Source organism: Nicotiana tabacum, chromosome 7 (genome assembly GCF_000715075.1).
Source record: "Nicotiana tabacum cultivar K326 chromosome 7, ASM71507v2, whole genome shotgun sequence".
In the NCBI taxonomy this organism is placed as follows: domain Eukaryota; kingdom Viridiplantae; phylum Streptophyta; class Magnoliopsida; order Solanales; family Solanaceae; genus Nicotiana; species Nicotiana tabacum.
This window is the reverse complement of record NC_134086.1, coordinates 89,349,828-89,377,459: the sequence shown is the minus strand read 5'-3', so window position 1 is coordinate 89,377,459 and position 27,632 is coordinate 89,349,828. Positions and strand designations below refer to the sequence as shown.

The following is a 27,632-nucleotide window of genomic DNA, read 5'->3' as shown; positions in this document are numbered from 1 at the left end:
TTTTTCTGCAACCTTTCACCCCTGAGTGCTTGATTAGGCCTGAAACTTGGTCCGGGATAGGTTCGCGGATAAGGGTAGGTACTTGGTATGACAGGAGCACGCCAATGAGCGTGGGCAGGTGGCTGATTGTATGCTTGCGCATGGTTGATGGAAAAATGGGGTTCCGACGGGTGATAGTAGTGTTGGGGTGAATTGTGGTGATAAGTTGGTTGGTGGGATCGATGTTGATTGTAGTAATGAGGTAAACCTCTGGATCCCGACCAAGTTCCTGAATCAACCATTGCCGCTTCCTCTCTTTTCTTCTTTCCAATCCCTCCTACTCCGCCTTGAATAGCTTGAGTAGTTGCTTTAATAGCCGAATAACTCATGATTTTATTCGTCTTGAGGCCTTCTTCCACCATACCTCCCATCTTCACTACTTCGTTGAATGATTTTCCTATCGCAGAAACCAAATGGGCATAGTAAGTAGGTTCCAAGGCTTGTAGGAAGTAATCTACCATCTCACTTTCCTTCATTGGAGGATCCACCCTTGCTGCATGTTCCCTCCACCGGAAACCATACTCTCTAAAGCTTTCATTGTGCTTTTTCTCAAATTTTGTCAAGGATAGTCGATCTGGGATGATTTCCAGATTGTATTGGAAGTGACAAGCAAATGCATGTGTCAGGTCATCCCAGGTGTACCATCTCCCATGGTCTTGGCGGGTATACCACTCCAAAGCTAATCCGCTCAAACTTTGACTGAAGTAAGCCATTAATAATTCGTTTCTTCCCTCAGCTCTCCGCATCTTGCTGCAGAAACCCCTCAAGTGGGCTACTGGATCGTCGTGCCCGTTATATAGGTCGAATTTGGGCATTTTGAAACCAACTGGTAATTGCACATTTGGGAACAAACATAAGTCCTTGTAGGCCACACTGACCTACCCTCCTAACCCTCGCATGTCTCGGAACGATTGTTCTAAGATTTTGACCTTCCTGAACATCTTTTCTTGTTCGGTATTTTTGACTGGCTTGTCAATTTCTGTTGGGAGGTCAAAACAGGGAGCAAATGAATGGATTTCGGAAGCTTTGAAAGTGGGCTCCGGGGGGTAGTATTGGTTGTCCTGGGCTTGGAACATAGGCTCACTAGGAGATTTGTGGAGTGTAGCTGGGGGAGGTGCTACGAAGACAGGAGTTACCGGTGGAGAAGGGTATGGAACTGGTTTAGGGGGTGGAGACTGTGGTGTATGAGAGGTGGTGCCTCGGTAGTGCTGGTAGATGGGGAAACTCGGGGATAGTTCAGTGGCAGAATTATCCTGAGTTTGGGCTAGTGGTGGGGTGGAGGCAGGGTTAGCTGGGTAAGATGGGGGTAATTGCCCTGTAGACCAAGCCCGATACATCTCGGCCATCTGTTGCTTAAGTTTAAGCATTTCTTCTTTCATTTTACCGACGTCCAACTCCTCTATCTCAATACCTGTGTCGACATCTGAGATATACATGCTTTCAGGTATCGGTCCTTTTGATCTGGTTTGATAATGATAATGTGTTAGTATACTCTAGATAAACTAACTGCTTGAATTCTGGAAATGAGCAAACTTGTTAGTTTTGAGAGTTTAACACATATACAATTACACGTTGAGATGCAATGTTCCTAGACAAATAACCATTTTCTATCATGCATTTGCTCGGTTGCTTGTGTCATCCCAGCTTTTCTTGATATTTCTTTTTATTGTCACTTACTCTTTATTTTATTCCTTCTTATGATTGTGGTCGAATCTTATAGATATTGCCTACGTATCATGTCCCCGCATGAATCAGACCGTGCGTAGTTCTGGCGGAAGGCAATTGTCAACACTTTTATTTATTCTTGAAATAATACAAAGATGGAACGGACAGTACATTTGGAAAACATTATAAGAAAATGGTTTAAAAACTCGACACAAACCCAAATCAAACAAAAGACATAACTCTTAACAGCTGTGAACATGCTCCACTCCCCACTTTTGTTTTCAATCATTGGATCATCTGCTCATGGTGGGGCTTGACCCGGCTGACCTCCTAGTGTACGATACATTCTTTCTAACTCCATTGCCAGATGACGGGCAAAAATAGGTGCATGCTCTATAAACCTTTCATAATCCATCCCTTGGCAGTTCACATAACTTTGAGAGGTGTAAACCGCCAAATCATGGATTTGTGCCCTGAAATCTTGGAGACATTGGTCTTGGTTTTGCAGTTGCTGTTGGCGAGTGGTGGCTATATCTCTTATACGGTTTTCGTGATCTAAAGCTGACTCTAATTGAGCTCGAAGTTTGGCCTGATCGAGTCTTGCCTGTGCTCTTTCTCTGTCGATGTCTGCGTGATGATGTTCTCTATTGTACCTTCTCGCTTCTTCCAATTGTGCATGGAGTTGAGTTTCTGAATGCATCCAACGGTCTTTCTCTTTCTTGAATTGTGCCATGTCTTCTTCGGATCGCATTACTTGGCGTTCCTTATTAGATTTGGCCTCCTCGTTTAATTGTATGATTCTTTCCTTAGCTTTGCCTAACGCCTTTTCAGTCTTTGCCAAAATGGAGTCATAATCTTGCATTTTTTCCAAAAGATTGGCGATGATTTTTTGATCTTTCCAACTTCTCATTGGTGCTTCAGAAGCTTTCTTCATTTTTTGAAATTGAGCGTGGAGATTTTTATTTTCACAAGTCAGACTCTTCTTTTCACCTTCTGCTTCTTGTGCTTGTAAGTCTTTCTCCAAATTGAGGTTCCTCAGATTTTCCTTTAAGGCATGAATAGTCGCTTTGTATCCCTTTTCCTTTTCTCCCCAAACCAATCGTTCTTGAATTTTATCGTCAAAGGTTTGAACATGTGGTCTTTTTATAGGCCTTCTATGATCGGGTTCTGGTGCATCATCCACGCGGGATCGTTTCTCAAACCACCTTGCATATCCTGGATTCATCTCGCCCTTTGCAGGATCGGGAACTTGAGTATCATCTTTCAAGTATCGACATCCATTCCACATCTGCTGAATTAAAGCCTCGGGAAGAGTGGCTTCGGGGTGTAACTCGATCACTTGCATACTTAAATCCTCATCATCAGGCACCACTTGGTATCTCCCTAGTTGTCTTAGAACTCTCTGTGGCGCATATGGCTGGATGCTTCTCAATCCCAATAGCAACAAATAACTATTAAAGGTTGACATGTGTATCGCTTCTCTTACCGGGAGCCATCCCAAAGTCCACTAAATTTGACTTGCCGTTAAAGATCTTAGATGAGATATCCAGGCTTCCACCCCTTCTGGAGATTTATAATCTTTTATTCTTTCTTCATAACTTTTGATGAAATTGTCATTACTTGGACCATACTGCATGAACTTGGGATGATGTTGGAGATGTTCGATCATCCACATTTGCAACAAAATTTTGCACCCTTCGAAGACTTTTGCCCCTGATTTACATAAATTCAACGCCCGATAAATGTCTGAGAGAATGATCAGGGCAAGGGTGTGATTTTCCTTGGTAGTGAGGACCTGTACGACTTTCGCTGTGCGAATGTCAATTGTTCTTTCTTCATTTGGGAAGATCATGATTCCCAGAAAAGCCACCATAAAAGCGAAGCGACGGTGAATCTGCCAGGTGTCTTTGCTCTGTTTGTTAGTAAGGCCCTTTTCATGAATTTCAAATCCGTCCGGCTTTCCGAACCTTGAATACAGGAAGTTGAAATAACAACACCCTTTGACAACGTTGCTTTTTCTGATTTGATTACTAATGTTCAGAAGACCAAAGAATCGATGCACTGAGGGAGCCCTTGGGAATATAAGATTTTGGTTTCTCAAATCTCTGTCAAAACCGGCATATCCAGCTATCTCTTCTAATGTAGGAGTAAGCTCGAAATCAGAGAAGCGAAAGACATTATGAACAGGGTCCCAAAAAGTCAGTAACGGCGCAATCAAATCATCACGTGGTTTAACTTTCATAATATCTGTGAGAGTTCCCAAATGCTTAATGACCCACTTCTGACCATCTTCTCCTAACTCATGCCACCATATCTGAAGCCGAAATAGAAACTCATCTACATTTGCGAATGGTGGGTTTTGGGTGGTGCTCATTTTGTATCTGCGATTAATTTTAACAAAATCAAGACTCCTTTTGAAAACAGACATTCATAAAAAGAAAATCATTTTTTTATGTATTTAACACTTCTTCTTCTCTTTTTTTTCCAAAATTTAAAACTATTTTGGGAATTTTCTAAAACAGCCCATTTTATTTCTCGGCTCTCACAATGATTTTTTTTCTTTTCCCAATTAAGCTGGTCAACATGCAAATCCGAGGCAAATGAATGCACAAGTAGCAAGTAGGATGCATCAGGATGGTCTTTTCATTTCGGGTGCACCTGTCCTAGACAGACCCAACCCCTGTGTTGAGTCTCCAAGGTCAAATGTACATGATGCAAACAGACGTTCCTACTAGGGATCCGGTACGAGGCTGAGTTATTCTAAGTGAAAAACCTGAGGCATATTGTTCTAGACCTGGCTTACCCAAACGGACAGCTTGAGCCGAAATGGGGGCAACGTACCGAGAGCACGAAAGTATACCCGGCCTAGTTACTTCTCCCAACTTCGTCTTATTTGGTATGACTTCTAACAGAAAGGTGGGCCACGCGCACGTGTGCACCATAAATTCAGAAGACTCAAAAAGAAGAAGGGTTTCGTAGCAGTTTTATATACATAATTCAGATAATATTAAAGCGGTAAAAAGCAACATTTAGTACATTAAGCATAAATATGTGAAAAAATCAGATAACAAACAAAGCCAACTATAACAGTTATTTTAAGCTCGAATTCTTGAACCCTGAACCAGTGGTTCTGGGTTTTTCAGTTGTCCCCAGCAGAGTCGCCAGAGCTGTCACACCTCTTCTTTACACAACATTCTGGAGGAGAGCATAGGGTAAAGAGAATTTTTCTTATTAAAGGACAATCGAAACGGGATTCTTTATTTATTTCAGAGTCGCCACTTGGGAATTTTATGGCGTCCCAAGTCACCGGTTTTAATCCCGAATCGAGGAAAATATGACTTTGTTTGTCATTCTACGAACCAGAAATCCGAGTAAAGAATTCTGTTAATCCGGGAGAAGGTGTTAGGCATTCCCGTATTTCGTGGTTCTAGCACGGTCGCTTAACCATTTTTATACTTGGCCTAATTATCTTGATTTACTAAATACATTTTTCTTGTTGCATGATTTTGTTACCGCTTTTGGTTAGATTGTTTACGATTATAGTCCTACCTTGAAACGAATCACGCGTACGTATATTCGTATTTTTTTTATAAATGTAAAGAATCGTGTCACGCATACGTGTACACAATAAGATTGATAGTATTTTTTTTATATTTTTTATTATAAAAATGAATTTATGGCCGAAATTGCGCGTGCTTAAAATAAAATTATGAACATTCGCCATTCTTGTATGATTAAATAGTGAACTGTACATCTCGGGTTATATGAAATAAATTAATTTAATAACCTCCGAAAAACCCCTTTTATTAAGAAAGTTTGCTCGAAGTTGCGCGAACGCATACTCCGAATTGTCTTTAGAAATGTAATCATGTCACGCGAACGTGTCCCCAATTACACAAAATATTCTTGATGGTAATATAAATTTTCTACAAATGTTTATTATGTCCATTTATTTTTAATATGAAATCCATGGGAAATCACCGAATGGGATGCCTCGAGATTTCTTGAAAAAATCAAAATTTATTAGGTGTTGACCACAGGTTATATTTTAAACATGTGAATTATATAACTCACAACTATTCAAATTAAAAGAATTAATGAGATGGAAAATAAATAACGTGCAACTAAACTACCATCTTTATCGTGAATACAGTATCCGTATTTTGTTTATGTATTTTTAGTACTTGATAATTATATGCACAAGTTATTTATTATTTTCCTAGGCTTAAGACTAAGTGTATATGTTTGAAAACTTACCAAAGCGAATTACGTGTAAAACTAGAAAAATTTAATTGATAAGCAAACTAATAGTTTTCGAAGAATTTCCATTATTCTATTCGGAGCGAACTCTACTTTGTATATCTTTGACTTAAAATGTTGCAATTAGTATTTATAAATCCGACCTTCTTCTACACAACTTGTTTTTAGTCCAAAGTTCTAATTATTTGGTTAATTTGCTTACGATGATTGAGTTTTGGGATAGATAAAATCAAACCAATTTTTATCTCGGCTTATGCAAGCTATTTACATATACTAAATCTATACTTTGTAAAAAAAATCATTGACATTATTTTTATATACTATTTTATAAGAAAATGGGTAAATCGCATTCCTAAAATAAATGGCCATTTGTTGTTAAGAAAGAAAACTAATTTACAAATTTGATTAAATAAATTGACACTATATACCGCAAATACACATCTAAACCTTTAGGAATATCCCAATATCTTAAACGTAACGGATTATGTCAATTTTCCTCTCACTTATGGTTATACACATAACCATTAACATGCCATATACGAACAAGAAACCCTTACATCAACTAGATTTAACAAAAAATCTGATGCTTGACGAGATAAATGTGCATAAATTAAAAAAAACAATAGCTTCTATTTGAAAGAACAAAATAACAATTTCAGCTTGATTTCATAGGCTTTGATCTAGATTTACTTCAAGGATCAAATGTCTTTACGTACCTGAAAATGAAAGTCAAAGGAAGTAAGATCAACAAGCATAACAACAGCTATCACCAGCAGCAACAAACAGCCCCGATCAAACAATATCTCGTACAGCTTTAAACCAAATTTGAAGACCAATTCTAAAACCTTTTTCCCTCAAGTGAACTGAGATTGTTTCGAAAGTTTAAAAGAACAATTCTCAATCAGTAAAAAAAACTTCAATGGGACAGCAGAATTGTCTTCCTCTGTGTGTATATCCGTATATGTCTTAGCCCTCAATTTTCAGAATTTTTAGAGTTTTAAATCTCTTTATCCTAAATCTCTTAAGCTCTCTTTTCTCTCTATCTGTCCGTGTGTTCTCTCTTTCTGTCTGTTTCTGTTCTCTTTTTTTTTTTCTGTTTTTCTCTTTCTGTTCTTTCTCTCTCTGTGTGTGTTGTATATCTCTTTGTTCTTTTTCCTCTTTTTTCTCTGTATATCTCCTTCTGTGTCCTCTGAAATCAGTCCCAACACACCCTTTTATACAACTTGTTTCCCCTCTTTGCCTACTTCTCGGACCCCCCTTGTTATCCAAGGCAGATTTTTCCCTTAAAATCTGCCACTAAAACTATTTTTCTAATTAATCAGCACTTTCCCTTAATTTCAACCCCTCCACTTCCTTTGGTTCCCCATTAGGATTAATTAATACCCCATTGATAAAGCACTAACAATAAAGTATCCTACTAACTGTTTTATTCCCCAAACACCCCTGAAATTCCCTTACTATTACTGCCCTAAACCAATCTGCCTAGACTGAACAATTATCTACTAATCTGCCTAACAGCTAACAGCCAATTCCTAAAGTCTCACAGCAGAAAATACAAAAATTTCCAATTTAGGATAACATTCACATAATTTCAACTAATTGGACAATTAACAATCAGAACTAAAACCAAACAGAATTTTGAATGATTCCATCTATACAAACAAACTAATCAATGAAGCTTAATCAAACGATTGCATATTATAACTGACATTGATCAGCAATCAATGAACACAGGCAATTCAAACAATTTCAGTGTTATGGCCAGAATCAAGGATTAAATGGAAACTAATTAATCGACGCAACTTATTAATCGATTACACACATAACAATCATAGCATACATAAACAAATGACAGAATTGGACAAAAATGAAAGTCCACTGAAGATGAGCAGAATTAATTGCTAGGAAAATGGAAAAAATTAATAAAACTAAATTAATCAAATACATAGATAGAAAATCATGAATACAAAAATAAAGTAAAATACCTCGGAAATATTCTGACCCCAGCTCGAATCCAAATTTGGACACTTTGAGGTCGAACAGACTTTAATCGAAGTATTCTCGATTGAGAATACCTCGATTAAGGTCTATTAGACCCCAATCTTTTATTTAATTTGGCCAGATTCCATGGTTTGGATTTTTAGGGTTTTATTTTTCTTCGGATTTGGGGGTTCGAACATTTTTGGGCAGATTCGAAGGGAATCAATGACGGCTTAGGGGTGAGGGAGGCCTAGGGGTCATTTGGTATGAATTTGGGACGGATCTGGATGAGTTCACGTTTGGCTCGAATCTTCAAATGAAGATTCGAGAAGCTCTGAGATGATTCGAGCCAAACGGTTTGAAGATCCGTGTTGGGGGTGGCTGGAAGGTTACTAGGTATTGGTTTGGTGGTCATCGGAGATGGTCGTGTCCTCAAGCCCACCTTCGATTTAAGATTCAAAGAGTTGGGGCCTGGTTCGAGTGGAGTTATGGTGATGGTTAGGAAGAGGAGGTCGAGGGGGTTCAGGGGTGTTAAGGTGGTGACCGGCGGCGGCGTTGCCGCCGGGTTTCTGATGAAAGGGAATTAGGGCGGCTAGGGTTTGGGGGGAGGTCGTCTCAGAGACGACGATGAACAGGAGGGTAAGGGGGGTGTTTGGTTAGGGGGCGGGGTTAGTTTGGACCCTTTATATATGCACGTGAGGGTTGGATCCAGGCCGTTCGATCTGATGAGATCAATGGTCTGGATTAATCGAGTAAGTGGAACGACGTCGTTTTGTTTATCCTCGATACCGAATCAGTTTTGGACGGGCACGAGTCGGGTGTGGAAGAATTGATCTGGAGCGTTGATCAAGTGAAATCAACGAACCAGATTGAGCATGATGAAACGACGTCGTTTAATTTAGAATAGGTGGACTGGATTTGGGACGGGTATGGGCTAGGTAGGAAGTGCAACTCTTTGGGCCTAAAACTGGCCCAATCCGATTCTTTCTTCATTTTTGAATTCTTTTCCTTTTTTCTTCTTTAATTTTCTGATTTAAAACAATTCCTAATTAATTGTAAAATCTAAATACAACTACAAATATTAATTAATACTTACAATAATTAACACGCAAATCAAAGAAAATGAAATCAAATAAGGGCACATTTAAATGACAAAATTACAACAATTACATATTTTTTGTGATTTTCTTTTTTTTTGTAAAACAAACCTGTTAATTCCTAAATTGAAAAACTAAATCCTAAATGCACATGCAACACATATTACACTATATTATTTTTTGTATTTTTTAAAGGCATTAATAAAATTACACACGCACATATACCTATGCAAACAAACAGGAAATCCGTACAATATTTCCTAAAAATAACACATAATTAAAGAAAAGACCTAATTTTGGGAGTTATTTTGGAGTAATTCGTACGAGGCAAAAATCACGTGCTCACAGTTGATCCCACAATGCCTCAAGTGCTTGGATTTTGGTGCACACAATAAATTTTATGGGGAAAGTCCTGTGGGAAAATTTCAAATTAAGTGGATGAAGCCACCGCAACCGACTAACAAGTATGTGTTTCGCATATGTTTTACCATTCATCTTATGTTTATTATTTTTTGCCCTTGTGTTAACTATTCTTCAATTTCTTTTTCATGTGTTTTTTGTAGTGTTGATTGTGGTATATTTGCTCTTAAGTTAATTGATATGCTGTTGAAGAAAGAAGATATCTTCAATTTCGATCAAAGTCAGTCATTGACATTCAGGAGAGAATTGGCTGTCTATCTTTGGGCTCATGGAAAGTGGAAAAAAGATAGCGTCTATGAAACTCTAGAAGGACATGATTATGGAGATTTTGAAGAGACTCTGTGTGAATTTTTTGATTAGAGGATTGGTTGAACATAATTTGGATTTTGTGAATATACATTAATTATTTTTTTAGTTCACTTTTGTTCATACAAATATGTTTGTGTCTTTTATCATGAATTTTAAGTACATTTTTGTTGAAAAAACTTAAGCATGAAGTAAATGACTTATGCTTTTTAAGATGAAGTTTTGGTTAAAAGTCATAACAAAAGTGTCGATTGTAGGACAAAAACTTCAGCTTATGAAATGCTGAAGTTTTTAGAAATACACCAAAAAACTTCAGCACATTGGGCTGAAGATTTATGAAAAAGCTTTACGACAAAAACTATTGAATCCAATACAAAAACTTCAGCTTATCAGGTGCTGAAGTTTTTAGAAATATAGTAAAAAACTTCAGCACATTGGGCTGAAATTTTTTGAAAAAGCTTTACGACAAAAATTATTGAATCCAACACAAAAACTTCAGCTTATCAGGTGCTGAAGTTTTTAGAAATACACTAAAAAACTTCAGCACATTGGGCTGAAATTTTTTGAAAAAGCTTTACGACAAAAACTATTGAATCCAACACAAAAACTTCAGCTTATCAGGTACTGAAATTTTGAGAAATACACTAAAAAACGTCAGCACATTGGGCCGAAGTTTTTTGAAAAAGCTTTACGACAAAAACTTTAGCATGTTTTGGAATTCTTTTAACTTGATACTTATCTTTGTTGCATTTTCTAGCCACTTTTTGTCATTTATCACCTATATCACCTACTTTTTGTGGCTTTGTTTTTTACTATTTTTGTTATTACATTTACCAACTACTAGCATTTACTACTTACTTGTTTTGCCAACTACTTATCTTGTTAAATTCAATTTCTCTGAATAAAAAAAGTTCACAATCTCTTTAGCATTTATAGATATTAAATTAATTTGGTGCACTCTTTGGCTATATGAATAATCTCTTCACTTTAAAATTTCATAGTCATCCATAGACTTCTATCATATTTCTTTAAATTTGCATTCAAAGAAAAACAAGAAAATGTTGGCCAAAGACATGCTTATTGAGTGTAGCAGGGAGTTCATGGGAGGCAAAGATAATGACGGAAAAGTCGAAATACTTCATATGTGAAGAAGAGTGGCCAGATCAAAAACTCGAGCTCCAGGACAATTTGCTCTTTTTACTAGTTGATAAATCTAACTTTTAGGAGAAAGAGCAAATTTCCTGGGGCTCGAGTTTTTGATGTGACCACTCTCCATCACATATGAAGTATTTTGACTTCTCCTTTATTATCTTTGCTTCCCACGAATTCCCAGCTGCACACCAGTAAGCATGTCTTTGGTCAATATTTTCTTATTTTTTTCTTATGAAAGAAGACGGGAGTTGCTAAAAAAGTCATAGTACTAAACTTTGTCAACCTGTGTCTGACAGAAAATGCTTTGGTGGAATTAAATTTGGTGAAATGGAGCGTGACTGTCTTATAACTCATGGTGCTGCAGTGAATTTGCATGAACGCCTTTTCTGTGAATCAGTTAAAGACATAGTGAAGGTTCATGGAATGTGGTTAAGAAATCCAAGAAGAGCAACTAGGACATGACTATGGAGAATATGAGGACACTCTGTGAATTTTTTGAATAGAGAATAACTTGTAAACAAAAAATTAATTTTTTTTCAAGGATGTAAGTGAAAACAAAATTCGATTTTGTGAATATACATTATCTTGTGTGAATTATGTGATATCTTTTAAATTTTTGTTCTATTCGCATTAATTAGTTTTTTAGTTGACTTGGATTGATTCAAATATGTTTGTGTCTTTTTTCATGAATTTCAAGTATATTTTTGTTGAAATTCAACATGCTAAACTTGAGCATGAAGTAAATAACTTCTGCTTTTTAAGTTGAAGTTTTGGTTAAAAGTCATAACAAAAGTGTCAAATGTAGGACAAAAACTTCAGATCATCACTACATACACTAAATAACTTCAACAGTTTCTGCGTAAGTTATTTGAAAAAGCTTTACGACAAAAACTATCGAGTCCAGGACAAAAACTTCAGCTTATCATGTGCTGAAGTTTTTAGAAATGAACTAAATAACTTCAGCACATTGGGCTGAAGATTTTGAAAAAGCTTTACGACAAAACTATTGTATCCACGATGAATAACTTCAGCTTATAATGTGCTGAAGTTTTTAGAAATGAACTAAATAACTTCAACACATTGGGCTGGAGATTTTGAAAAAGCTTATGACAAAAACTTCAGCATGTTTTGGTATTTTTTTAAGTTGATACTTATCTTTTTGCATTTACTATCTACTTTTTTAGGCTGAAGTTATTTTTTTATTATAGAAAAACTGTGGGCTTATTAGGGCTGAAGTTACATTTTTTTTGCATTTACCATATACTTGTTTTACCATCTACTTATCTTGTTTCATTCAATTTCTCTGAACGTAAAACAGTAAAAATAGTTGAAAAGTTACTTTTACATTTATAGATATTAAATTGATTAGGTGAACTCTTTGTCTATATTAACAATCTCTTCACTTGAAAATTTCATAGCCATTCATAGACTTCCATCATATTTCTTTAAATTTATATTCATCCTTAGTCTTTCAGCTTTTGTTAAAGAAAAAATATCTGGTGCAAGCGGAAGTAGGAAGCCTAATATGGATGAAATTATGCAGAAGTGGGAGACTTTGAAGTGTGAGTGGTACAATAACAAACCGATGGCTAATCTTATGCTTTTGTGGGATCAAATAAAGGCTGATTGGGAGAGAATAAGGCCACAGTTCTTTGCCAATGGATCATTCCAGAACAGGCTTAACCTCGAACATAGTTGTGTAGGTTATTCAACCTCGTTCGACAAGGTTGTACAGCAGTTTGATAGTTTTAATTTTCCCATAAGGGACGCCTATTCCAAGCTGCAAAACAACCTGAAGACTCTTCTTTCTCTTATGGATAGAGTAACCGTCGAACAAAGTCAGCTGTAAGATGAATTCAACAAGTTGAAGAATGATCTCGTTGGACTCTATGGTCTTTTGCCTGAGTACCCTATAGTTATCTCTGATACTGATGATGATGAGATATTTAGAAAAATTGAGGAGTACTGTGATGATGATGATGATGATGATGATGGTGATGATTGTTAGTGTTTGTAATCCTTTTTTTATGTTTTAATGCTGTGCTTTTTTATTTACTTCAGCCCATAGAGCTGAAGTTTTTAGGTTCATTTTGTATAGCTTCATCCCAGAGAGCTGAAGTTTTGTTTGTAGTTTGTGTGTTGTTCTTATCTCTTTTTATATCAATGTAATTGTCATCCTCTTTCTTCTTAGCTTTCTATTGCATTATCCTTGTTATTTGTTGGTATTTGCTTTATACTTCTTAGTTGGTTTTTATGTTTAGTTTTTGTAATTCTTTTTTATGTTTTTATACTGTGCTTTTTTGTTTACTTCAGCATATTTGAGAATATGCTGACGTTATTAAGTTCTTTTTCTATAAATTTAGCTTAGAGATGTTGAAGCTTTTGTTTGTACATGCGTTTCTTTTGTGTGTTGTACGCGTATGTATGTGTGTATGTGTGTGTGTGTGAGTGTGTGTATGTGTTTGTTTAAGGATATGTATTTCACATACTGTAACTTGAAGTTTTTCTCGCAGAAGTCATTGCGTACTTTTTTAAAATGCAACCAAATATGTAAGCGTGCGCAACAAAAATGAGTGATTTGTACTTTAGCAGTATATAAAATAGTACAAGAGGTTATTTTTTTTATTCGTATGAAAAAATCACATTTCAATTATGTCATACAATAATGAAAGTCTAAATTCAGACCAAGGATTATTGAAGGCTGGAGTATTTTTTAGTGTGTTTCTTGGAATATGGATGAGGTGCTGGAGAAAACAAGCAAGTTGTTCTGTTATGCCCAACTTGTTTACATCGACTGCATTTGGTAGACTTGAATGGTACTGATTCAGTCGCAGGTATATGCCTCTTCTTTTGTCTTCTTCCTTGTAAAATCTCTACATCGGGAGGTTTTTTGATCTCAGATTGTACATTTTGTGGTATATCCCATGATTTTTGAACTCCCACGGTATTCACATGTCCTTCATATTTTTTCAACCATGTTTCCTTTGAATACCAATTTGAGCAGTAATCAGATTTCTGCAAATATCTCTTATTAATAGCAGCAATTGCATGTGGATAGGGCAACTCATCAAGTTGGAATTCCAGGCAGTCATAAGTTCTCTTTTTTAAGTCCACAATGAATTCAATTCCTTCACTATTTATTCTAAACAACATTGAGTCAAGGTTGAACACCTAACAAGGAATAAAAAATTAAGACAAACTATATTAGTGTATTGTTGCTTCAAAAAGAAAAAATATGAATTTTTTTAAATGTAAGCAGTCAATCACTGCAATAGATATAAAAAGCTGAAGTTAATAAATATACTCACAAATATTTTGCAAGCCAAGTCCATCTTCTTAGTCATCTCTTCTTCTGCCCATATTGATACTCTATGAAAAGTTTCATTTACCTTTTTTCTCCCTTCGTAAAACTACTCTCCCAACTTTTCTGGGATGAAATCTAACATTCTTAAAATAGATATTTCTCTCCCTTTTAATAAAACGGAATTCAATAATTCTACCATGTTTGTTGTTAGCATATCATAATATCGCCGTGGGAACCACGATCGAGCCCATATCTCTAGAGGCTCTTCCATTATGTAATTGTATGTTTTCTTATCAATACTTTTGAGTTGGGACATTAACTGATTAAAATCTTCACGTTTGTATGACCTTGCAGCACTTTGAAAAAGATTTATTACTGTGGCTTTTTCATGTCTTTCCTTTAAATTTTTCTCAAAGTGATAGAGGCAGATACCATAAGGAAAAACTTTTCTAATTCCATTTGTGATCGATTGGTTTCTATCTGACAAGAAAACCAGTTCACGATGGACTTGAATTGTTTTTCTCATTTCCCCGAAGAGCCAAATGCATGCCTCATTGTTTTCTGAATCTGCTACACCAAAACATAAAGGAAAGATTTGATTGTTTGCATTCTTTGATATAGTAACAAATAGAACACCACGATATTTTGACTTTAAAAACGTTGCATCTACTGCAATAACGGGTCTACAGGACCAACCAGTTACTGATGCCACAAGAGCAAAGAACATGTAAGCAAATTTGTACAGTGAAACACAAAAAAAACAAATCATAAAGTGTGAAGTTTTTCAAATAGGAACATTTTTGAAACTTCAGGCTGATGGTTAATATTGTTTTGCTTACCTATTCTGTGCATCTCTTTTTATGCTTGTGTACGTTCCTGGGTTTTTGTCCACCATCATGTGTAGCTATGAAGGAAGAATCTGGTAGTTCTCTTCAGGTGTTCCCCTTATGCAAGCAACAACTTTTTGAATAGCCCATGCCTTGTGATAACCAATGTCAATTCCAAATTTCTTTTTCATTTCATTTTCTATAAAGGCTGGTATAACCTATATCTTTTTGTCTAGAACATGTTATATAATTTGTTCACTTATAAAATTTGATGTAGCATGCTTCTAATATGATTTTCTTGCATCAACAGAGCATTCATGGATGTTATGATATTTTATCACCCTGAATAGTGTGGAATTTTTTATTCTGGTAGCACGTACATTCCAACCACATTTGTCCACGATGCATTTTAGCTCGTATCTCTTTGAACATGATCTAACGTCAGTGAATTCAACTTTCTGGTTTATCTCCAAGTTGCAGAAAAATTTAGTCATGTTTTGTTTGTTCTCAAAAATTTATCCAACTCTTAATTCCTCAGGCAACGCATCGTGCCTAAGTATTTTACATGGTGGAGATTCTTTCAGCTTTCTCCTCACTCTTTTTCTTGATTTCTGAGAAACACTAGAAGTTTCAGCAATTTCTTCAATTCTATCTGATGTTATCGGTATAAGCTCCGTGTTTACTTCATCTTCGTTGTTGCTTATCACTAAAGAAGGTAATAAAAAACTTTCTTGGATTGTGTGTTGGTTGTCAATTTGCATTATTAGTTGTCCTTCTTCTTCTTGGTCATCGACAAACTGGTATGAATTTATTGGAGGAGCGGGTAATTGTTGCAGCATTGTATAGTCTGAAGCAGTTGTAATGTTAGAAGGTTGTTGCTCGTTGTCTACTTCCATTAGTGGTTGTCCTACTTCATGTTGATAATCAGCAAAAGATTCTGAATCTATCGCATATGCAAGAGATTGTTTGAATGCTGCAGATTCGGAAGGTTATATTTTTTCGATGAAGAAATGGCAATTCTTGTAGGCTGAATCAGTTGTAAGCAAATGTATACAGGTACTGAGTTCTTCATCTGAAGTTACAAGCATTCCTTTGCTTGTATTTAGCTTGATATCAAACCATACTTTTAGTGCATATCTGGTTGAATCAATATTTGCAACTTCACTAATTTTCTTCAGGAAAGTATTGAATGATACATGCTTATCAAGTAGAACAAGTTTTGTATCATGATCCAAGTATTTGAAATCAAGAGTTCAACTCCCATTGAAAGTTATAACAACGCAAATTGAACTCATCCTGCAGATTCATGTTTAGTGGCAAGTATTGGGAAAGTGAATAGAAGAATTTTTAGGTTGTTTGTGCTGAAGTTTTTACAAATGAACTAAATCACTTAAGCATCTTCTGCTGAAATTTTTTGGAAAAAGATATATGACATAATTAATGAATCCTGCACAGAAAACTTCCAGCTTATTAAGTGCTGAAGTTTTTAGAAATAAGCTTAATAACTTCAGCATATCAGCTGAAGTTTTTTTGAAAAAGCTGTATGACAGGGATTCATGAATGCAGGGAAAACAACTTCAGCTCATTAAGTGCTGAAGATTTTAGAAATGAACTAAATAACTTCAGCACATTGGGCTAAAATTTTAGCAAATGAATTCAACAAATTTGAGCATGTTTCAGCATTAATTGCATAGTATACAGGAGTAACCTACACAATTAAAGTAGTAATTATATTGCGTTGGGGGCATGTATTAGTGTAATAATTACATTCCTATCACATTCATGCACGCTTTTTATTAGACAACGTTTAAAATTCCTCTTTGCCTTTTCATATACCATGCAGAAGTTTTTTCCCCTATATAAGCATGCTATACCTTATGAGTTTATTCACTCAAACACATTATTTTAGCAGACATAAAATACAAAAAGGAGAAAAATGGATGCTGTCATTAGACAAATAGTGGAAGAATCAAGCAAGACATTATAGAGGCTTTTGAGCTGAAACTGGATGAGCTCATAGACAAGTATGACAGGGAGCTGGAAGAAATTAACAATAAGCTTGATACGCTTTGATGTATGCAAGATTTGATAATCTTGCTGATGAAGATGCTCGTCCATCTGGTAGTGACGACGACGACGATGATGATAATATGGACGATTAGTTTTTCTTTTTGTTATTTATGTTATTTTGTTATTTATGTAATTTAATTTGTCTTTTTTAATGTTTAATGAAATATTCAGTTTTAGTTTTAAGTTTTTTGTGCTTTTTTTTAATATTAATTCTATATAAACTCGAAAAATAGCAGAGAAAATGAACAAAATAACTTCAGCAGGAATTAACAAAAACTAATCCGAAAATACACAGTGCTTGATGAAAACTTCAAGCATGAACTAAAAATTCTTTTTAAACTTAGAAAATAACAGAGCAATTAACAAAAACTTATCCGAAAATTACATATTGCACGACAAAATATTAAGCATTTTTAGCAGATGAACTAAAAAATTCAGCATACAAAAAATTATATGAAAAATGTTTTACATATTCCTGAAAACATAAGCATTTTTTGGTATGAAGTTTTCGACTCAATACTCTTGTGTGTATCCTGTGGCCACCAATCTAGCCTTCAACTCCTCAACAGCGGGTATGAATTCGATTCTAAGTCAGAGAATGCCCATGAATAGGGTCTTATTACAGAATCCGCAGTTTTGAAAGTAGCCCTAGACAGATCATTGCTAAGAGGAGAGCAGGGAATTTCTTGCTAATCAGGTGCTATCATCATATTATAATAATTATTCCGACGTCAGAGCAGACGGGACTACCAATCCCATAGTGAATTAACCTTCTGTAAGCCCCGAAACAGACTCCAATTACATGTGTTAAGCATCGTGCCATTTCAAATCAAAATAAAAGGCTAGAAAGAAGGTCAAGTGAGGAAGTCATAATCTTCATAAGCTAACGTGTCATTGACAAGGTTCAAAGAAAGGGTGGGCCATTGATAAAGAATCGATGGAAAACCACAACGCTAGCAGATGGCGGGCCTCCGCTTTTCTTTTCATTAATGAAACCCGCCACAAAAAATGATAATAAAATACATAGTGCAGGAGGAAAACTTCAGCTTCATTTGTTGTTAATTTATATTTTATTTTTTACCCAATGTAGGAGAAAAACTTCAGCTCTTCTTGCTGAAGTTTTTTAAGATTAACTGAAAAATTTCAGCCCATATGCTGAAGTTTTTTGTGCAATATATAATTTTAATTTATGTTTTATTTTTTTTATCCAGTGTAATAGGAAAATTTCAGCTCCTTCTGCTGAAGTTTTTAAATATTAACTAAAAAACTTCAGCTCATATTGCTGAAGTTTTTAAAGATTACGTAAAAAAATTCAGCAACTAATGCTTAAGTTTTTGTGCAATATGAAATTTTGTGCAATATGAAAACTTCAGCTCGTTTTGTTGAATTTTTTAAATATGAACTAAATAACTTAAGCTTGATTAGCAAATAAACAATGATAATACTCATAGAATATTTTAATATAATTTTTTCTTCGTTATGTTATTTGTCAGCTCGTTTTGGTGATTTTTTTAGATATGAACTAAATAACTTCAACTTGTTTAGCAAATAAACCAAAAATTTCAGCATATTTGTCGGATTAGAATGTTAGAATTCAACGTCAAATAGATTTAGAATGCAAATTCAGCATATCAGTGAAGTTCGTCAAACAACTTCAATCAATCAATCAGAAAACATATAATTCAAAAACTATTTTGAACTCTGAATATGAATTTGAATACTTACAATGTACTTTGTAATTTTGAATTTGGAATTTGAATCTGGTTCAAATCTGCTTTGCGAGAGGCGATCTCAAGAGAGACGGAGCGATGGAGGAGATACGGAGGTGATCTGAAATTTGAATCTAGGTATGCTTGATGCATCTTTTATATGTTTTGAAAGGGGTATAATGGTCATATTATTACGGATTTTTTGTTAGTTGGTTAGGAAATCAATAGTTTTTAAAAATAGGGTACAGGTTAAAGTGGCATAAATATAGGGTACGACTGTAAATCGCCCGATTCTGCGGGAGAAAAAAAAAACTCAAATAGTCCCTTAAACATAGAATTAAGTTCAATTTAGTCCCTTAAACATAGAATTAAGTTCAATTTAGTCCCTTATGGTGGCAAAATGGTTCAAAGAAAATAGTTAACCACCCATATTATCCACTACGAAATGTGTTGAATAATGAACTTTATAAAAACGAGTCAAATATGGATAAGAACCATATTATCCATTTAGAAAATGGATAACCAACGAGTAACCAATGGATAACCAATGAGTCTAACTTTTACATTTGTAAAGCCTCAAATTGGGGGTTCCTCAAGTTAGGGAGACTAAGAATTCTCCCAAAAGTGATCATATACAAGAAGTCATGGTTAACCTGTTTTTTATCCGTATTAAATATGGATCGGGTCGAATAATTGATCCGTTTTTTATTACCCGTTTTGACCCAAACCATATCCGACTCGCCCATTTGCCACTCCTACTTATACATCTCTCTACACATTATTAGAGCCCGTTTGGATGAGCTTGTTTTAAGTAACTTTTAAGCCAAAATAGCTTTTAAGTCATAAGTTAGGAATTTTAACTTTTGGCTTTTGGCTTGTTTTTATCATTTTAGCTTAAAAACTAGTGCTTAAAACCCCTTTTTTAATTTTATCCAAACACTATAAAATAACTTAAAAGGATTTTGGCTTAAAAACACTTAAAACAAGCAATCCAAATAGGTAGGATTCTTTTAATTAGTGCAAGATATACACTAACCCTTTACTTAACGGAGAAAGCCACTTTTTTTTTCCTTTTCAATCAAGAGAAAGCCACTCAATAACCAAAAAATGTTATTCCAAACAGATAAAATGCGTCAATCTACAGTTAACCGTGTGTTGCAGCAGAGCAGAAAAGGTACGTGTGGGTATAATTTTAGTTATTTTTCATTCATTGACTGCAATTGATAGTAGTTGATGGAATTGCTATTTGGTTGGTGAAATATGTACAGGGCATTGAGTGAAGGAGGAGATGAGATTACATACACCAACTGTGATTTCTTGCAACGAGGGAATAAGCTTCTGCCGTGCAAAAAATAGCTAACAAGGTGACATTCTTTTTCTGTAATGAGAAAATAGTGTCAAATAATATTAGAATGGATGGAGAATAACTCATAGAACTGCCCTTCCAGAACAATGAAAACATACACTTATTGAGTGCCTTTTTTATTTATCTTACGTAGTTTTATATCTTAAGAACATAAAATGTCTGCTTCAGACTTCAGTGTGATTGCCACTTTATTTTACAACTGAAATACCGAGGAGTTATTAACCAAGTTTGTCATAGAAAGTGATTGGGAAATTCTTTATCACTCAAATGGAATTTTTTCCAAACTAATTATTTCCCTTGGAGGGATGGGCTTGTGAGGGGTTGTGATTTCCTTTCTTCAGAACAGAAGTCTTATACCAGCTCATGAATTTAGCTATGAACTCTGCAGTGAAAAAGAGGGAAAAAGAAAGTAAAAAAAAAAAGAGAGTCAAATCTTTTAGAAACATTGATACTCAACTCTTTTTCCATTTGGACTTTTGTGGCATAAATCAGAAACGTGGTATGAACTTGATTTCTGAATTACCACTGCAGTGCCATATATATGGCCTCAAGGTTAAACAAGTATAGCATGTAAAATAAAAGGGATTCAAAGTGTCAAGAAAGTATAACCATAGGTGAATATATATATGTGATCCTCTAATTTTATGTGTGTCCCAGTAAATGCGTTCAATTCGACAACTCCATATTAAGTTGTTGGACTATCTTAGTTTTTGAACTTATGAGTACTAAATCATGTGATGGAACTTTGGAAAATAGTGATAGAGCATAGATTTAGGTACATTACGATGGTAAAAAGAGGCAATTTGGGTTCATGCTAGGTAGTTCTACCTCAAACGACTATATTTTTGCTAAGAAAATTGATTGAAATTATAGGGAAATGAAGAAGGATCTCCACATGATATGTGTTGACATTAAGATAGAGTACTAAGAATGTCTTTTGGTAGGTGCTTGAGAAGAAATGAATTGGTACAAGATATAGTAAGATTAGACGAGATTACGGTACTTAAATACAAATAATTAAGATATCTAAGACTCAATCTTCCAGGAGAATGACAAGATAAATAAAAAATTAACACATAAGATTAAAATATGGTGACTATAGTAGATGAGTATTATAGGAGCGACAAATGCTTTAATGAAAGATTTGGTGCAAGATTAAGAGAATTGTCTTTTTTTTTTTTAAGGAAAAATGATGAGTACAGTTTCCATCAAATACCTTCAACCTTCATAAATTGGTGAACAATCTTTTTCACTGCATCATTATCACTTTTTCCCTGTTCCAGATCCTTTGAATTTATCTGAATGAGAAAAAAAGAGAAAGAGAAGTTTAGTTATTTGCTTCTGTATTAATGTATTGGTGAACATAGAATGACTATATAATAGTGAAATGTGTAAAATTCATTACATTGTACTTCATTTTCAGAGTGTCAATTTCCTTGTGGAATTGGTCATCCAAATTACTCTTTAGTTCTTCTACCAAAGTCTTCCATATACGAAGCGAAGTAAAAAATGAGAAATAAGAGTTAGTGAAAAGCTTCAATTATTTTCCAGCAATAGTTATAAGGACTAAGAACCTCTTACCTTAAAGATGAACTCAGCAGACACGTTGTGCTCTATCAAATTCTGCAGTTTCCCACGGATATCGTATAGCCTGAGAGAAATGAACTCTTGATTTTAGTATTATGAGTGCCGGGAACTCTTAATTGGGATGTCGAAGAGCCTTAGTGTGAAGTGAACAATGTCCTCATAGTCATAGAAATGTCTTCTAGTCCATCCATTTCATGTTATAGGACAATGTTTGACTGGACACAAAATTTAAGTAAAAAAAATAATTTTGACACATACCAAAAGCACCCTTAGAACTTGTGGTCTTAAGAATGTTATGATCTTTCTATGGCTATAAAAGCATGTCATTAAGCGTAACATGGAAAGTTTAAAGTTAAAGAGTTTCCAAATATAGAAAGGTGTTATCCTTTTTTAAACAGACTAAAAGGGAATGTGTGTCATATAAATGGAACCGAGAGAGTAACTTTTTGATGATGTGAAGTTATACTCACTGCTCTGAGCTTTGCTCCTCAATTATGTTTTTAGCAATCTTTGCAATGTCATCTTCCCACCCTGTCTTGATTTCTTGATTCTCAGTCAAGCAAGTGCTGATAATTATACATTCTGCTATAGTTAGTGAGTGGACAATAGAAAAGAATAAGCTGTTTGTAAACAGTCAATCTTGATAGAGGATTGTGTACATAATTCATTATCTATAAAAGCCGAACATTACTTGAAGTGCCAGGTAGCTTCAAAAGAGCGAATTGCTTGACGTAGGTTACTTTTGGAGTTACTAGCAATCTGTGCTGCCAGTTTATGTGGTAGTTCGATTCCTTCCTGTTTTGCTATGAATTCCAAGACATCTGCAATCTGTCAACAAGAAAATCTTTTTTCAAGTTAGTTAAGGAAAGAGAGAGCTGCATATTATATATGAGTTTAAGTAACCTACTATAACATGTTAGATTATACTGATAGTGTAAAAAATCTTTATGTTCTTAATATATATATAGCTTCAATCCAATACATATTGGTACTATGTGTACGCACCTCGTCATCTGAAGGTTTTTGGAGATGAACAACCTTACAAATAGACTTAATTGGCTGGAGCTTTGTGATATCACTGCAGCAAAAGAAGACCATATAACAACCTGTATATCTCTCTAACATCCATTTGGTATATAGCAAAGCATCTGTTGATAGCTTGTCAGCTTCACCAAGAATGATAGCTGTGTACATTACAAATGAAGTAAGTGATCATTTCTAAGGCTTTCCTTGTCCATTTTTGGGTACTACAAATTGCAAAAGCTTGTAATACCTTTACAGTCTTCAGGATGGCAAGGTGCTGATCTGATGGATGCTTTGTGCTTTCTCTCATTGATTAGTTCTACGATGACATGTTTCTCATAGCCTTTAGTTTCAGAGAGATTGATCTCAACATGTTTCTTTGATTCCTTCACATTTACTTGGATGCTCGGCACTGCTTCTCCCTGAAATGCATTGCATTTTGAGAAGGTCCTTTCACTGTTCTACTTGATTTAATTTGATTTAAACTTCTATGTTTTGACATGTAAAAAATAAGATTTTAACTTCCGTGCATTGATAATAATGTCTAATTTTCTATAACCAGTCTAAATTTTACACTGTTATAAGTTAAAACCATTTAAATATATAAGCTGGAGATGTGCTTTTTATAAATACATGAAGTGATATTTGTGGCTTTTACAGTCATATTCTAGACCGAAAGATAGTCTGTCATTGGATGGTGTAGTTGAATGCTTAAAATTATTTCTACAATATTAGTTTTCATAGACATACTTTCAGGGGATACAAATGAATACTTGCCGTCTGATGCCTTGTGCACATTTGTCCCGTGTTGTGATCATGAACGAGTAGAATGTTACATGAAATGAATAGACTTTTATGTCTTTAGAAGACTTGGAAATTACTCCATTTATTTCAATTTGCTGATACTTTTCGTTTGTGAGGCTCGGTCTGTGATCCTTGGAAAACAGAGATCCTTTTAGTAATAAAAGACGTCACTTATATTATGGCAGTATACTGGTAAAACTTTTTCAATATGTTCAAATGCCACCAATAATAGACATCTAATGGGCTCTATATATGAAACACATTTTCAGATCTTTGTATGCATAATCTATGAACACAATACAAAGGTCTTCATACCTTTAAGTAGAACACCTTGCACTTTTTTCTTGCCTGTAAAAGCAAAGAAACCATCATCAGTCAATGATTTGATAAGTGCTGATATCGGCGATTCTCTGATAGAACATGATATCGGCGATTCTTGGATTTAACATACATACACTGACATTGTTAAAAAATGTTTTTACTATCAGCGTACTTTAACATGTTACAGCAGGTAACCAACCTATTTTTTTTTTTTTTGGTTACTACTCTTACTTTCCATGCATAGTTATTTGTAGTTACTTTTAAGGTGACTTATTACTTGAAAAGTTTGTTTGCACTTGTAGTATATAGAAGTTAAACTCGTGATATTTACAACTCACGTCTAGCTTTTTATTACTAAAGTGGCAAATTAACATATTTTCTGGATTAAACCTTTTGATACTTTTGTAGCTTTAAAGAGAATCAATTAAATGTACACTATATATACCTGTAATTTATCATGTCCAAAAACTTCGCGAAGCAGAGCAAATATCATGGTTCTTTTCCCTACTCCTGGCTGTCCTGCAAATATATAATGACGATTACTGCTATCTGTTTCTGCCTGCAAATTTTAGAATCCAAAAAGCGTGTCGTGTCTTAGTATTTTGCTATGAATAAGGAAAATTTGGAAAAAGATTGTTCAAGATTAATTTCATATATACCAGAGCCTTCAGTTCAAGTGCAGTATTTCTATTGCATAGAAAATCTTTAAGAGCATTAGGCCTATACTTATCAGCCCATTTAAATCTTTTGTCTTTCTGTTCTGGACTTGTAATATCCTGCTCCTTTGTAGTATCTTTTTCATCCTCTGTAGTTTGAGTTGGTGAAGCTGGTAATGGTACTGCTTCAATTTCTTCATCTTGCAATGACGTTTGCAATATTAATGGAGTTGGCGGTGGAGATGGTATTGACAATTTTGGTGGTGATGTTATTGGTGGTGCAGGGGGTGGTGGTAGTACTACTATATTTGTTTGCATTTCTGATGCTCTCTCCCTCAAAGGCTTCCCCTGATCTGATTTTGAAAGTCTGTGTCTGCTTTTTCTTGAACTTCTTCTAACTCCTTTGCGATCTATACCAAGTTCTTCTCCGATTGTCGTTCTGATTACTCCTTTATCTTTTGTCTCTGATGAAGAAGAATCTTGGATGTTCTTGTTCCCAGTAGAAGTAGTCAAGGAGGAGGATGTTCTTTCTTCTTTGCCTTTGCGTACAAAGTAAGATGCACTCCATTCTTGTACCTGGTGAGACATAATATAATTAAGTAATTAAAAAAATATATGCTCTCTTAAACGGTTTAAGCTTTTAGACGAAATGGTCACGCGCTTCAACATTACCTTGCTGGCTAAATTGGATTTAGAATTTGAACTTGTAGAAGAAGCCGATATGCTATCTTTTCCAGGACTACTAAACTCTGCTAATAACTTCTGTCGATTAATCACTTTGGATGAATCAGTAAGTCCTTTATAATATGGACTTCTTGCAGAGTATCTCTTTTCTTCTTGAATTGTATTTCTTTTATTGAATTCCGCGAGATTATCAGCTGTTAAATTTGAGTTATTTGAAGATGAGCCAACCTTTCTTGATATAAGCTCATTTGCTTTTTTAGGCCATGTTGGTTTTAATGAGTCAGCTGATTTGGAGGATCTTACTGAAGGAGGTATTGTAAGTGAGTTTGTAGGAGAATTTTGAGTTTCTGATATGTTGTAGGGAACAGATTTTGAACGTGGGATTGATGGACTCGGCATTGAAGAGCTGAGATTGAAAGTTGCTGTGTAGAAAAGAGGATTAATAAGGAGGTAATAAAAAAGAACTCTGTAAGTTAACTCAATTATATGATATTAATGTGAATGGAAAAAAGATACTTTCAACAGTAGGTCCATGGGCGATCATCTAGAGAACATCATAAGGGATGTTACGTTATGAACAATGTTTTATTTTTCTTTCTTGAACTTAAGTCAAACCTATTTTAATTTGCATGGCTGTACTATTACTGTAGAGACAGTATAGCAGGCAATAGTCCATGCAAAAGCAGCGCACGACCAGTAAAAGGTTAATCTATCTCTACTCTTTGACTTTTGTTGTTTGGTTCCATCTCTAGGGATGTTTGTGCTTTATATCACTTCTCCATTTTTTAATGAGTTTAACTTTTATATATATTACCTAAAAGATTAATTATATGCAATCATCCATAATAAGTACAATTGCTGACCTCACAAATAGACACTGTAATTGCTCAAGGGGGAGGTAGAGTATTGCGTACGGCTTCGGATGAATCAAATAGCTTTTGTTTAGATCCTGTTTTTGTAGTAGAAAATCCATTAAATATGTATAGATATTTAATTGTGAACCTAGTAACGGGTTTGGTGGCAATTTTGAAACTCATAAACTTCAAATTCTGTCAATGATTATCATTGAAGTTTACCCATAATGATCTTATGTGTGACCTGATTGTGTACTGCTCTTCCCCCATTTTTGGCACAAAAAATGAGCTACGAAGCAAGAACAAACACCAGTAGAGAGAAGTAGTAATTAAATTAAAGGAAAACCCAATAGGTGCCATCCTATCTAAGCAAGGAATGAACAAAGATAATAAAACGATATATTTGAGATCTTATGAGCTCGTCTTAGCAACTAAAGTTGAAAACCTTACCATCAAAATGTCCTTACTGTAGTAATTTTGCACTAATTCTTACGTAGTTTCCTTCATGGTGGGTAAACAATATATACTTTGTATCAAAACTTAAATTAAAGAAAACAAGGAAAAGAAAGATAATCAAGTAGACGTCACTTTTCCTCTTAATGGATTTTATGATGTAGACATCCCCCATATAAACAAAATTTAAACCTTTTTCACATTAAAAAGACAAAAAAGAAAAAAGAAGAGGTTTTCTACTTAAAGAACTTTTTTAAAAATTGCAAACAACTTTGTCAACTTGGTTGTCAATGCAGTAGCTGTCACAAAGTTGATCAATTCTAGTAACATATTATGACTCCAAATAGTAGTATTAAATAATATCTGATTCTAAAACCTTCAATAGAGAATAGCAGCCTGCTTTCTAGAACATAGTTGGGTAAAAATGTGTATAAATATAGGTCTTAAATATTGTTTATCTCGAAGGTTAGCGTGGTGGGACTTCGGGATATCCTCAAGAAATTTTTAAAAAACCTTACAACAAAGCTTGAATTCCCATATTTTATTTTTCCGTAGTTTATGCAAGAAAATTCCTTTTTAAAAAAAAATAATTTATGTCATTTTCCAAATATTGTACATGTCTTTTTCAAGCGAATCAGTGGCGATCACTTCCCTTTCAGATGAGATCATCTGTGATTTATTCCCCAGCTTGGCAATTATCCTCGTAGATGAAACCTGTAAAATATGAAAAGTTATACGGGAAAGAATTAATATTTGCATCAAACTAAACAACTAATAGTATATGCGTTTTATTTATGCGAAGGTGTTAGCAATGGAATTGAAGAAATAAAGAAAGAATTAGAGGAGTTTGTAATCTTAAACATTTTGAAATTTATGCGTCTATATTATCATATCATCGTAAAATGAAAAGCTTAAAAGTTTTTCTTCTTCTCTTTTTGCTAATAAAAGCTTTTAAAAGTTAGTTGACTACATATAGAGCATTCTCTCTCTCTCTTTTTTTTGGGAATAGAGTGTCATATAACATCGAACCGAAATAAATCATAAGAGTTACCGTA

General features: G+C 34.7%; 2 protein-coding genes and 1 long non-coding RNA gene across 4 annotated transcripts; 1 reads left to right on the top strand and 2 right to left on the bottom strand.

The window, feature by feature from the left end:
- Positions 1-13,610: 13,610 nt before the first annotated feature.
- Positions 13,611-14,950, bottom strand: LOC142162164 (uncharacterized). The gene is made up of 2 exons (XM_075218488.1): positions 14,420-14,950; positions 13,611-14,090 (listed from the first exon to the last, which is right to left on the bottom strand). The coding sequence occupies exons 1-2, from the start codon at positions 14,948-14,950 to the stop codon at positions 13,611-13,613; spliced, it is 1,011 nt and encodes a 336-aa protein (XP_075074589.1).
- Positions 14,951-19,843: 4,893 nt separating this feature from the next.
- LOC107796908 (uncharacterized) lies at positions 19,844-25,846 on the top strand. Of its 2 annotated transcripts, none has more exons than XR_012711725.1 (5): positions 19,844-20,003; positions 20,098-20,193; positions 22,751-22,986; positions 23,064-23,252; positions 25,531-25,846. It is a non-coding gene; the product is annotated as an uncharacterized LOC107796908 (long non-coding RNA). The 2 variants fall into 2 exon arrangements; XR_012711724.1 differs by having other exon boundaries at positions 19,847-20,003; positions 22,802-22,986.
- LOC107796907 (replication factor C subunit 3-like) lies at positions 20,200-25,669 on the bottom strand. Its single transcript, XM_075257380.1, has 12 exons — positions 25,259-25,669; positions 24,590-25,162; positions 24,376-24,489; positions 23,925-23,957; positions 23,056-23,227; positions 22,788-22,966; positions 22,474-22,610; positions 22,253-22,348; positions 21,777-21,846; positions 21,601-21,678; positions 21,412-21,493; positions 20,200-20,577 (listed from the first exon to the last, which is right to left on the bottom strand). Exons 1-12 carry the CDS (start codon positions 25,667-25,669, stop codon positions 20,480-20,482), a joined length of 2,043 nt encoding a protein of 680 aa, XP_075113481.1. The 3' UTR covers positions 20,200-20,479.
- Positions 25,847-27,632: the final 1,786 nt, after the last annotated feature.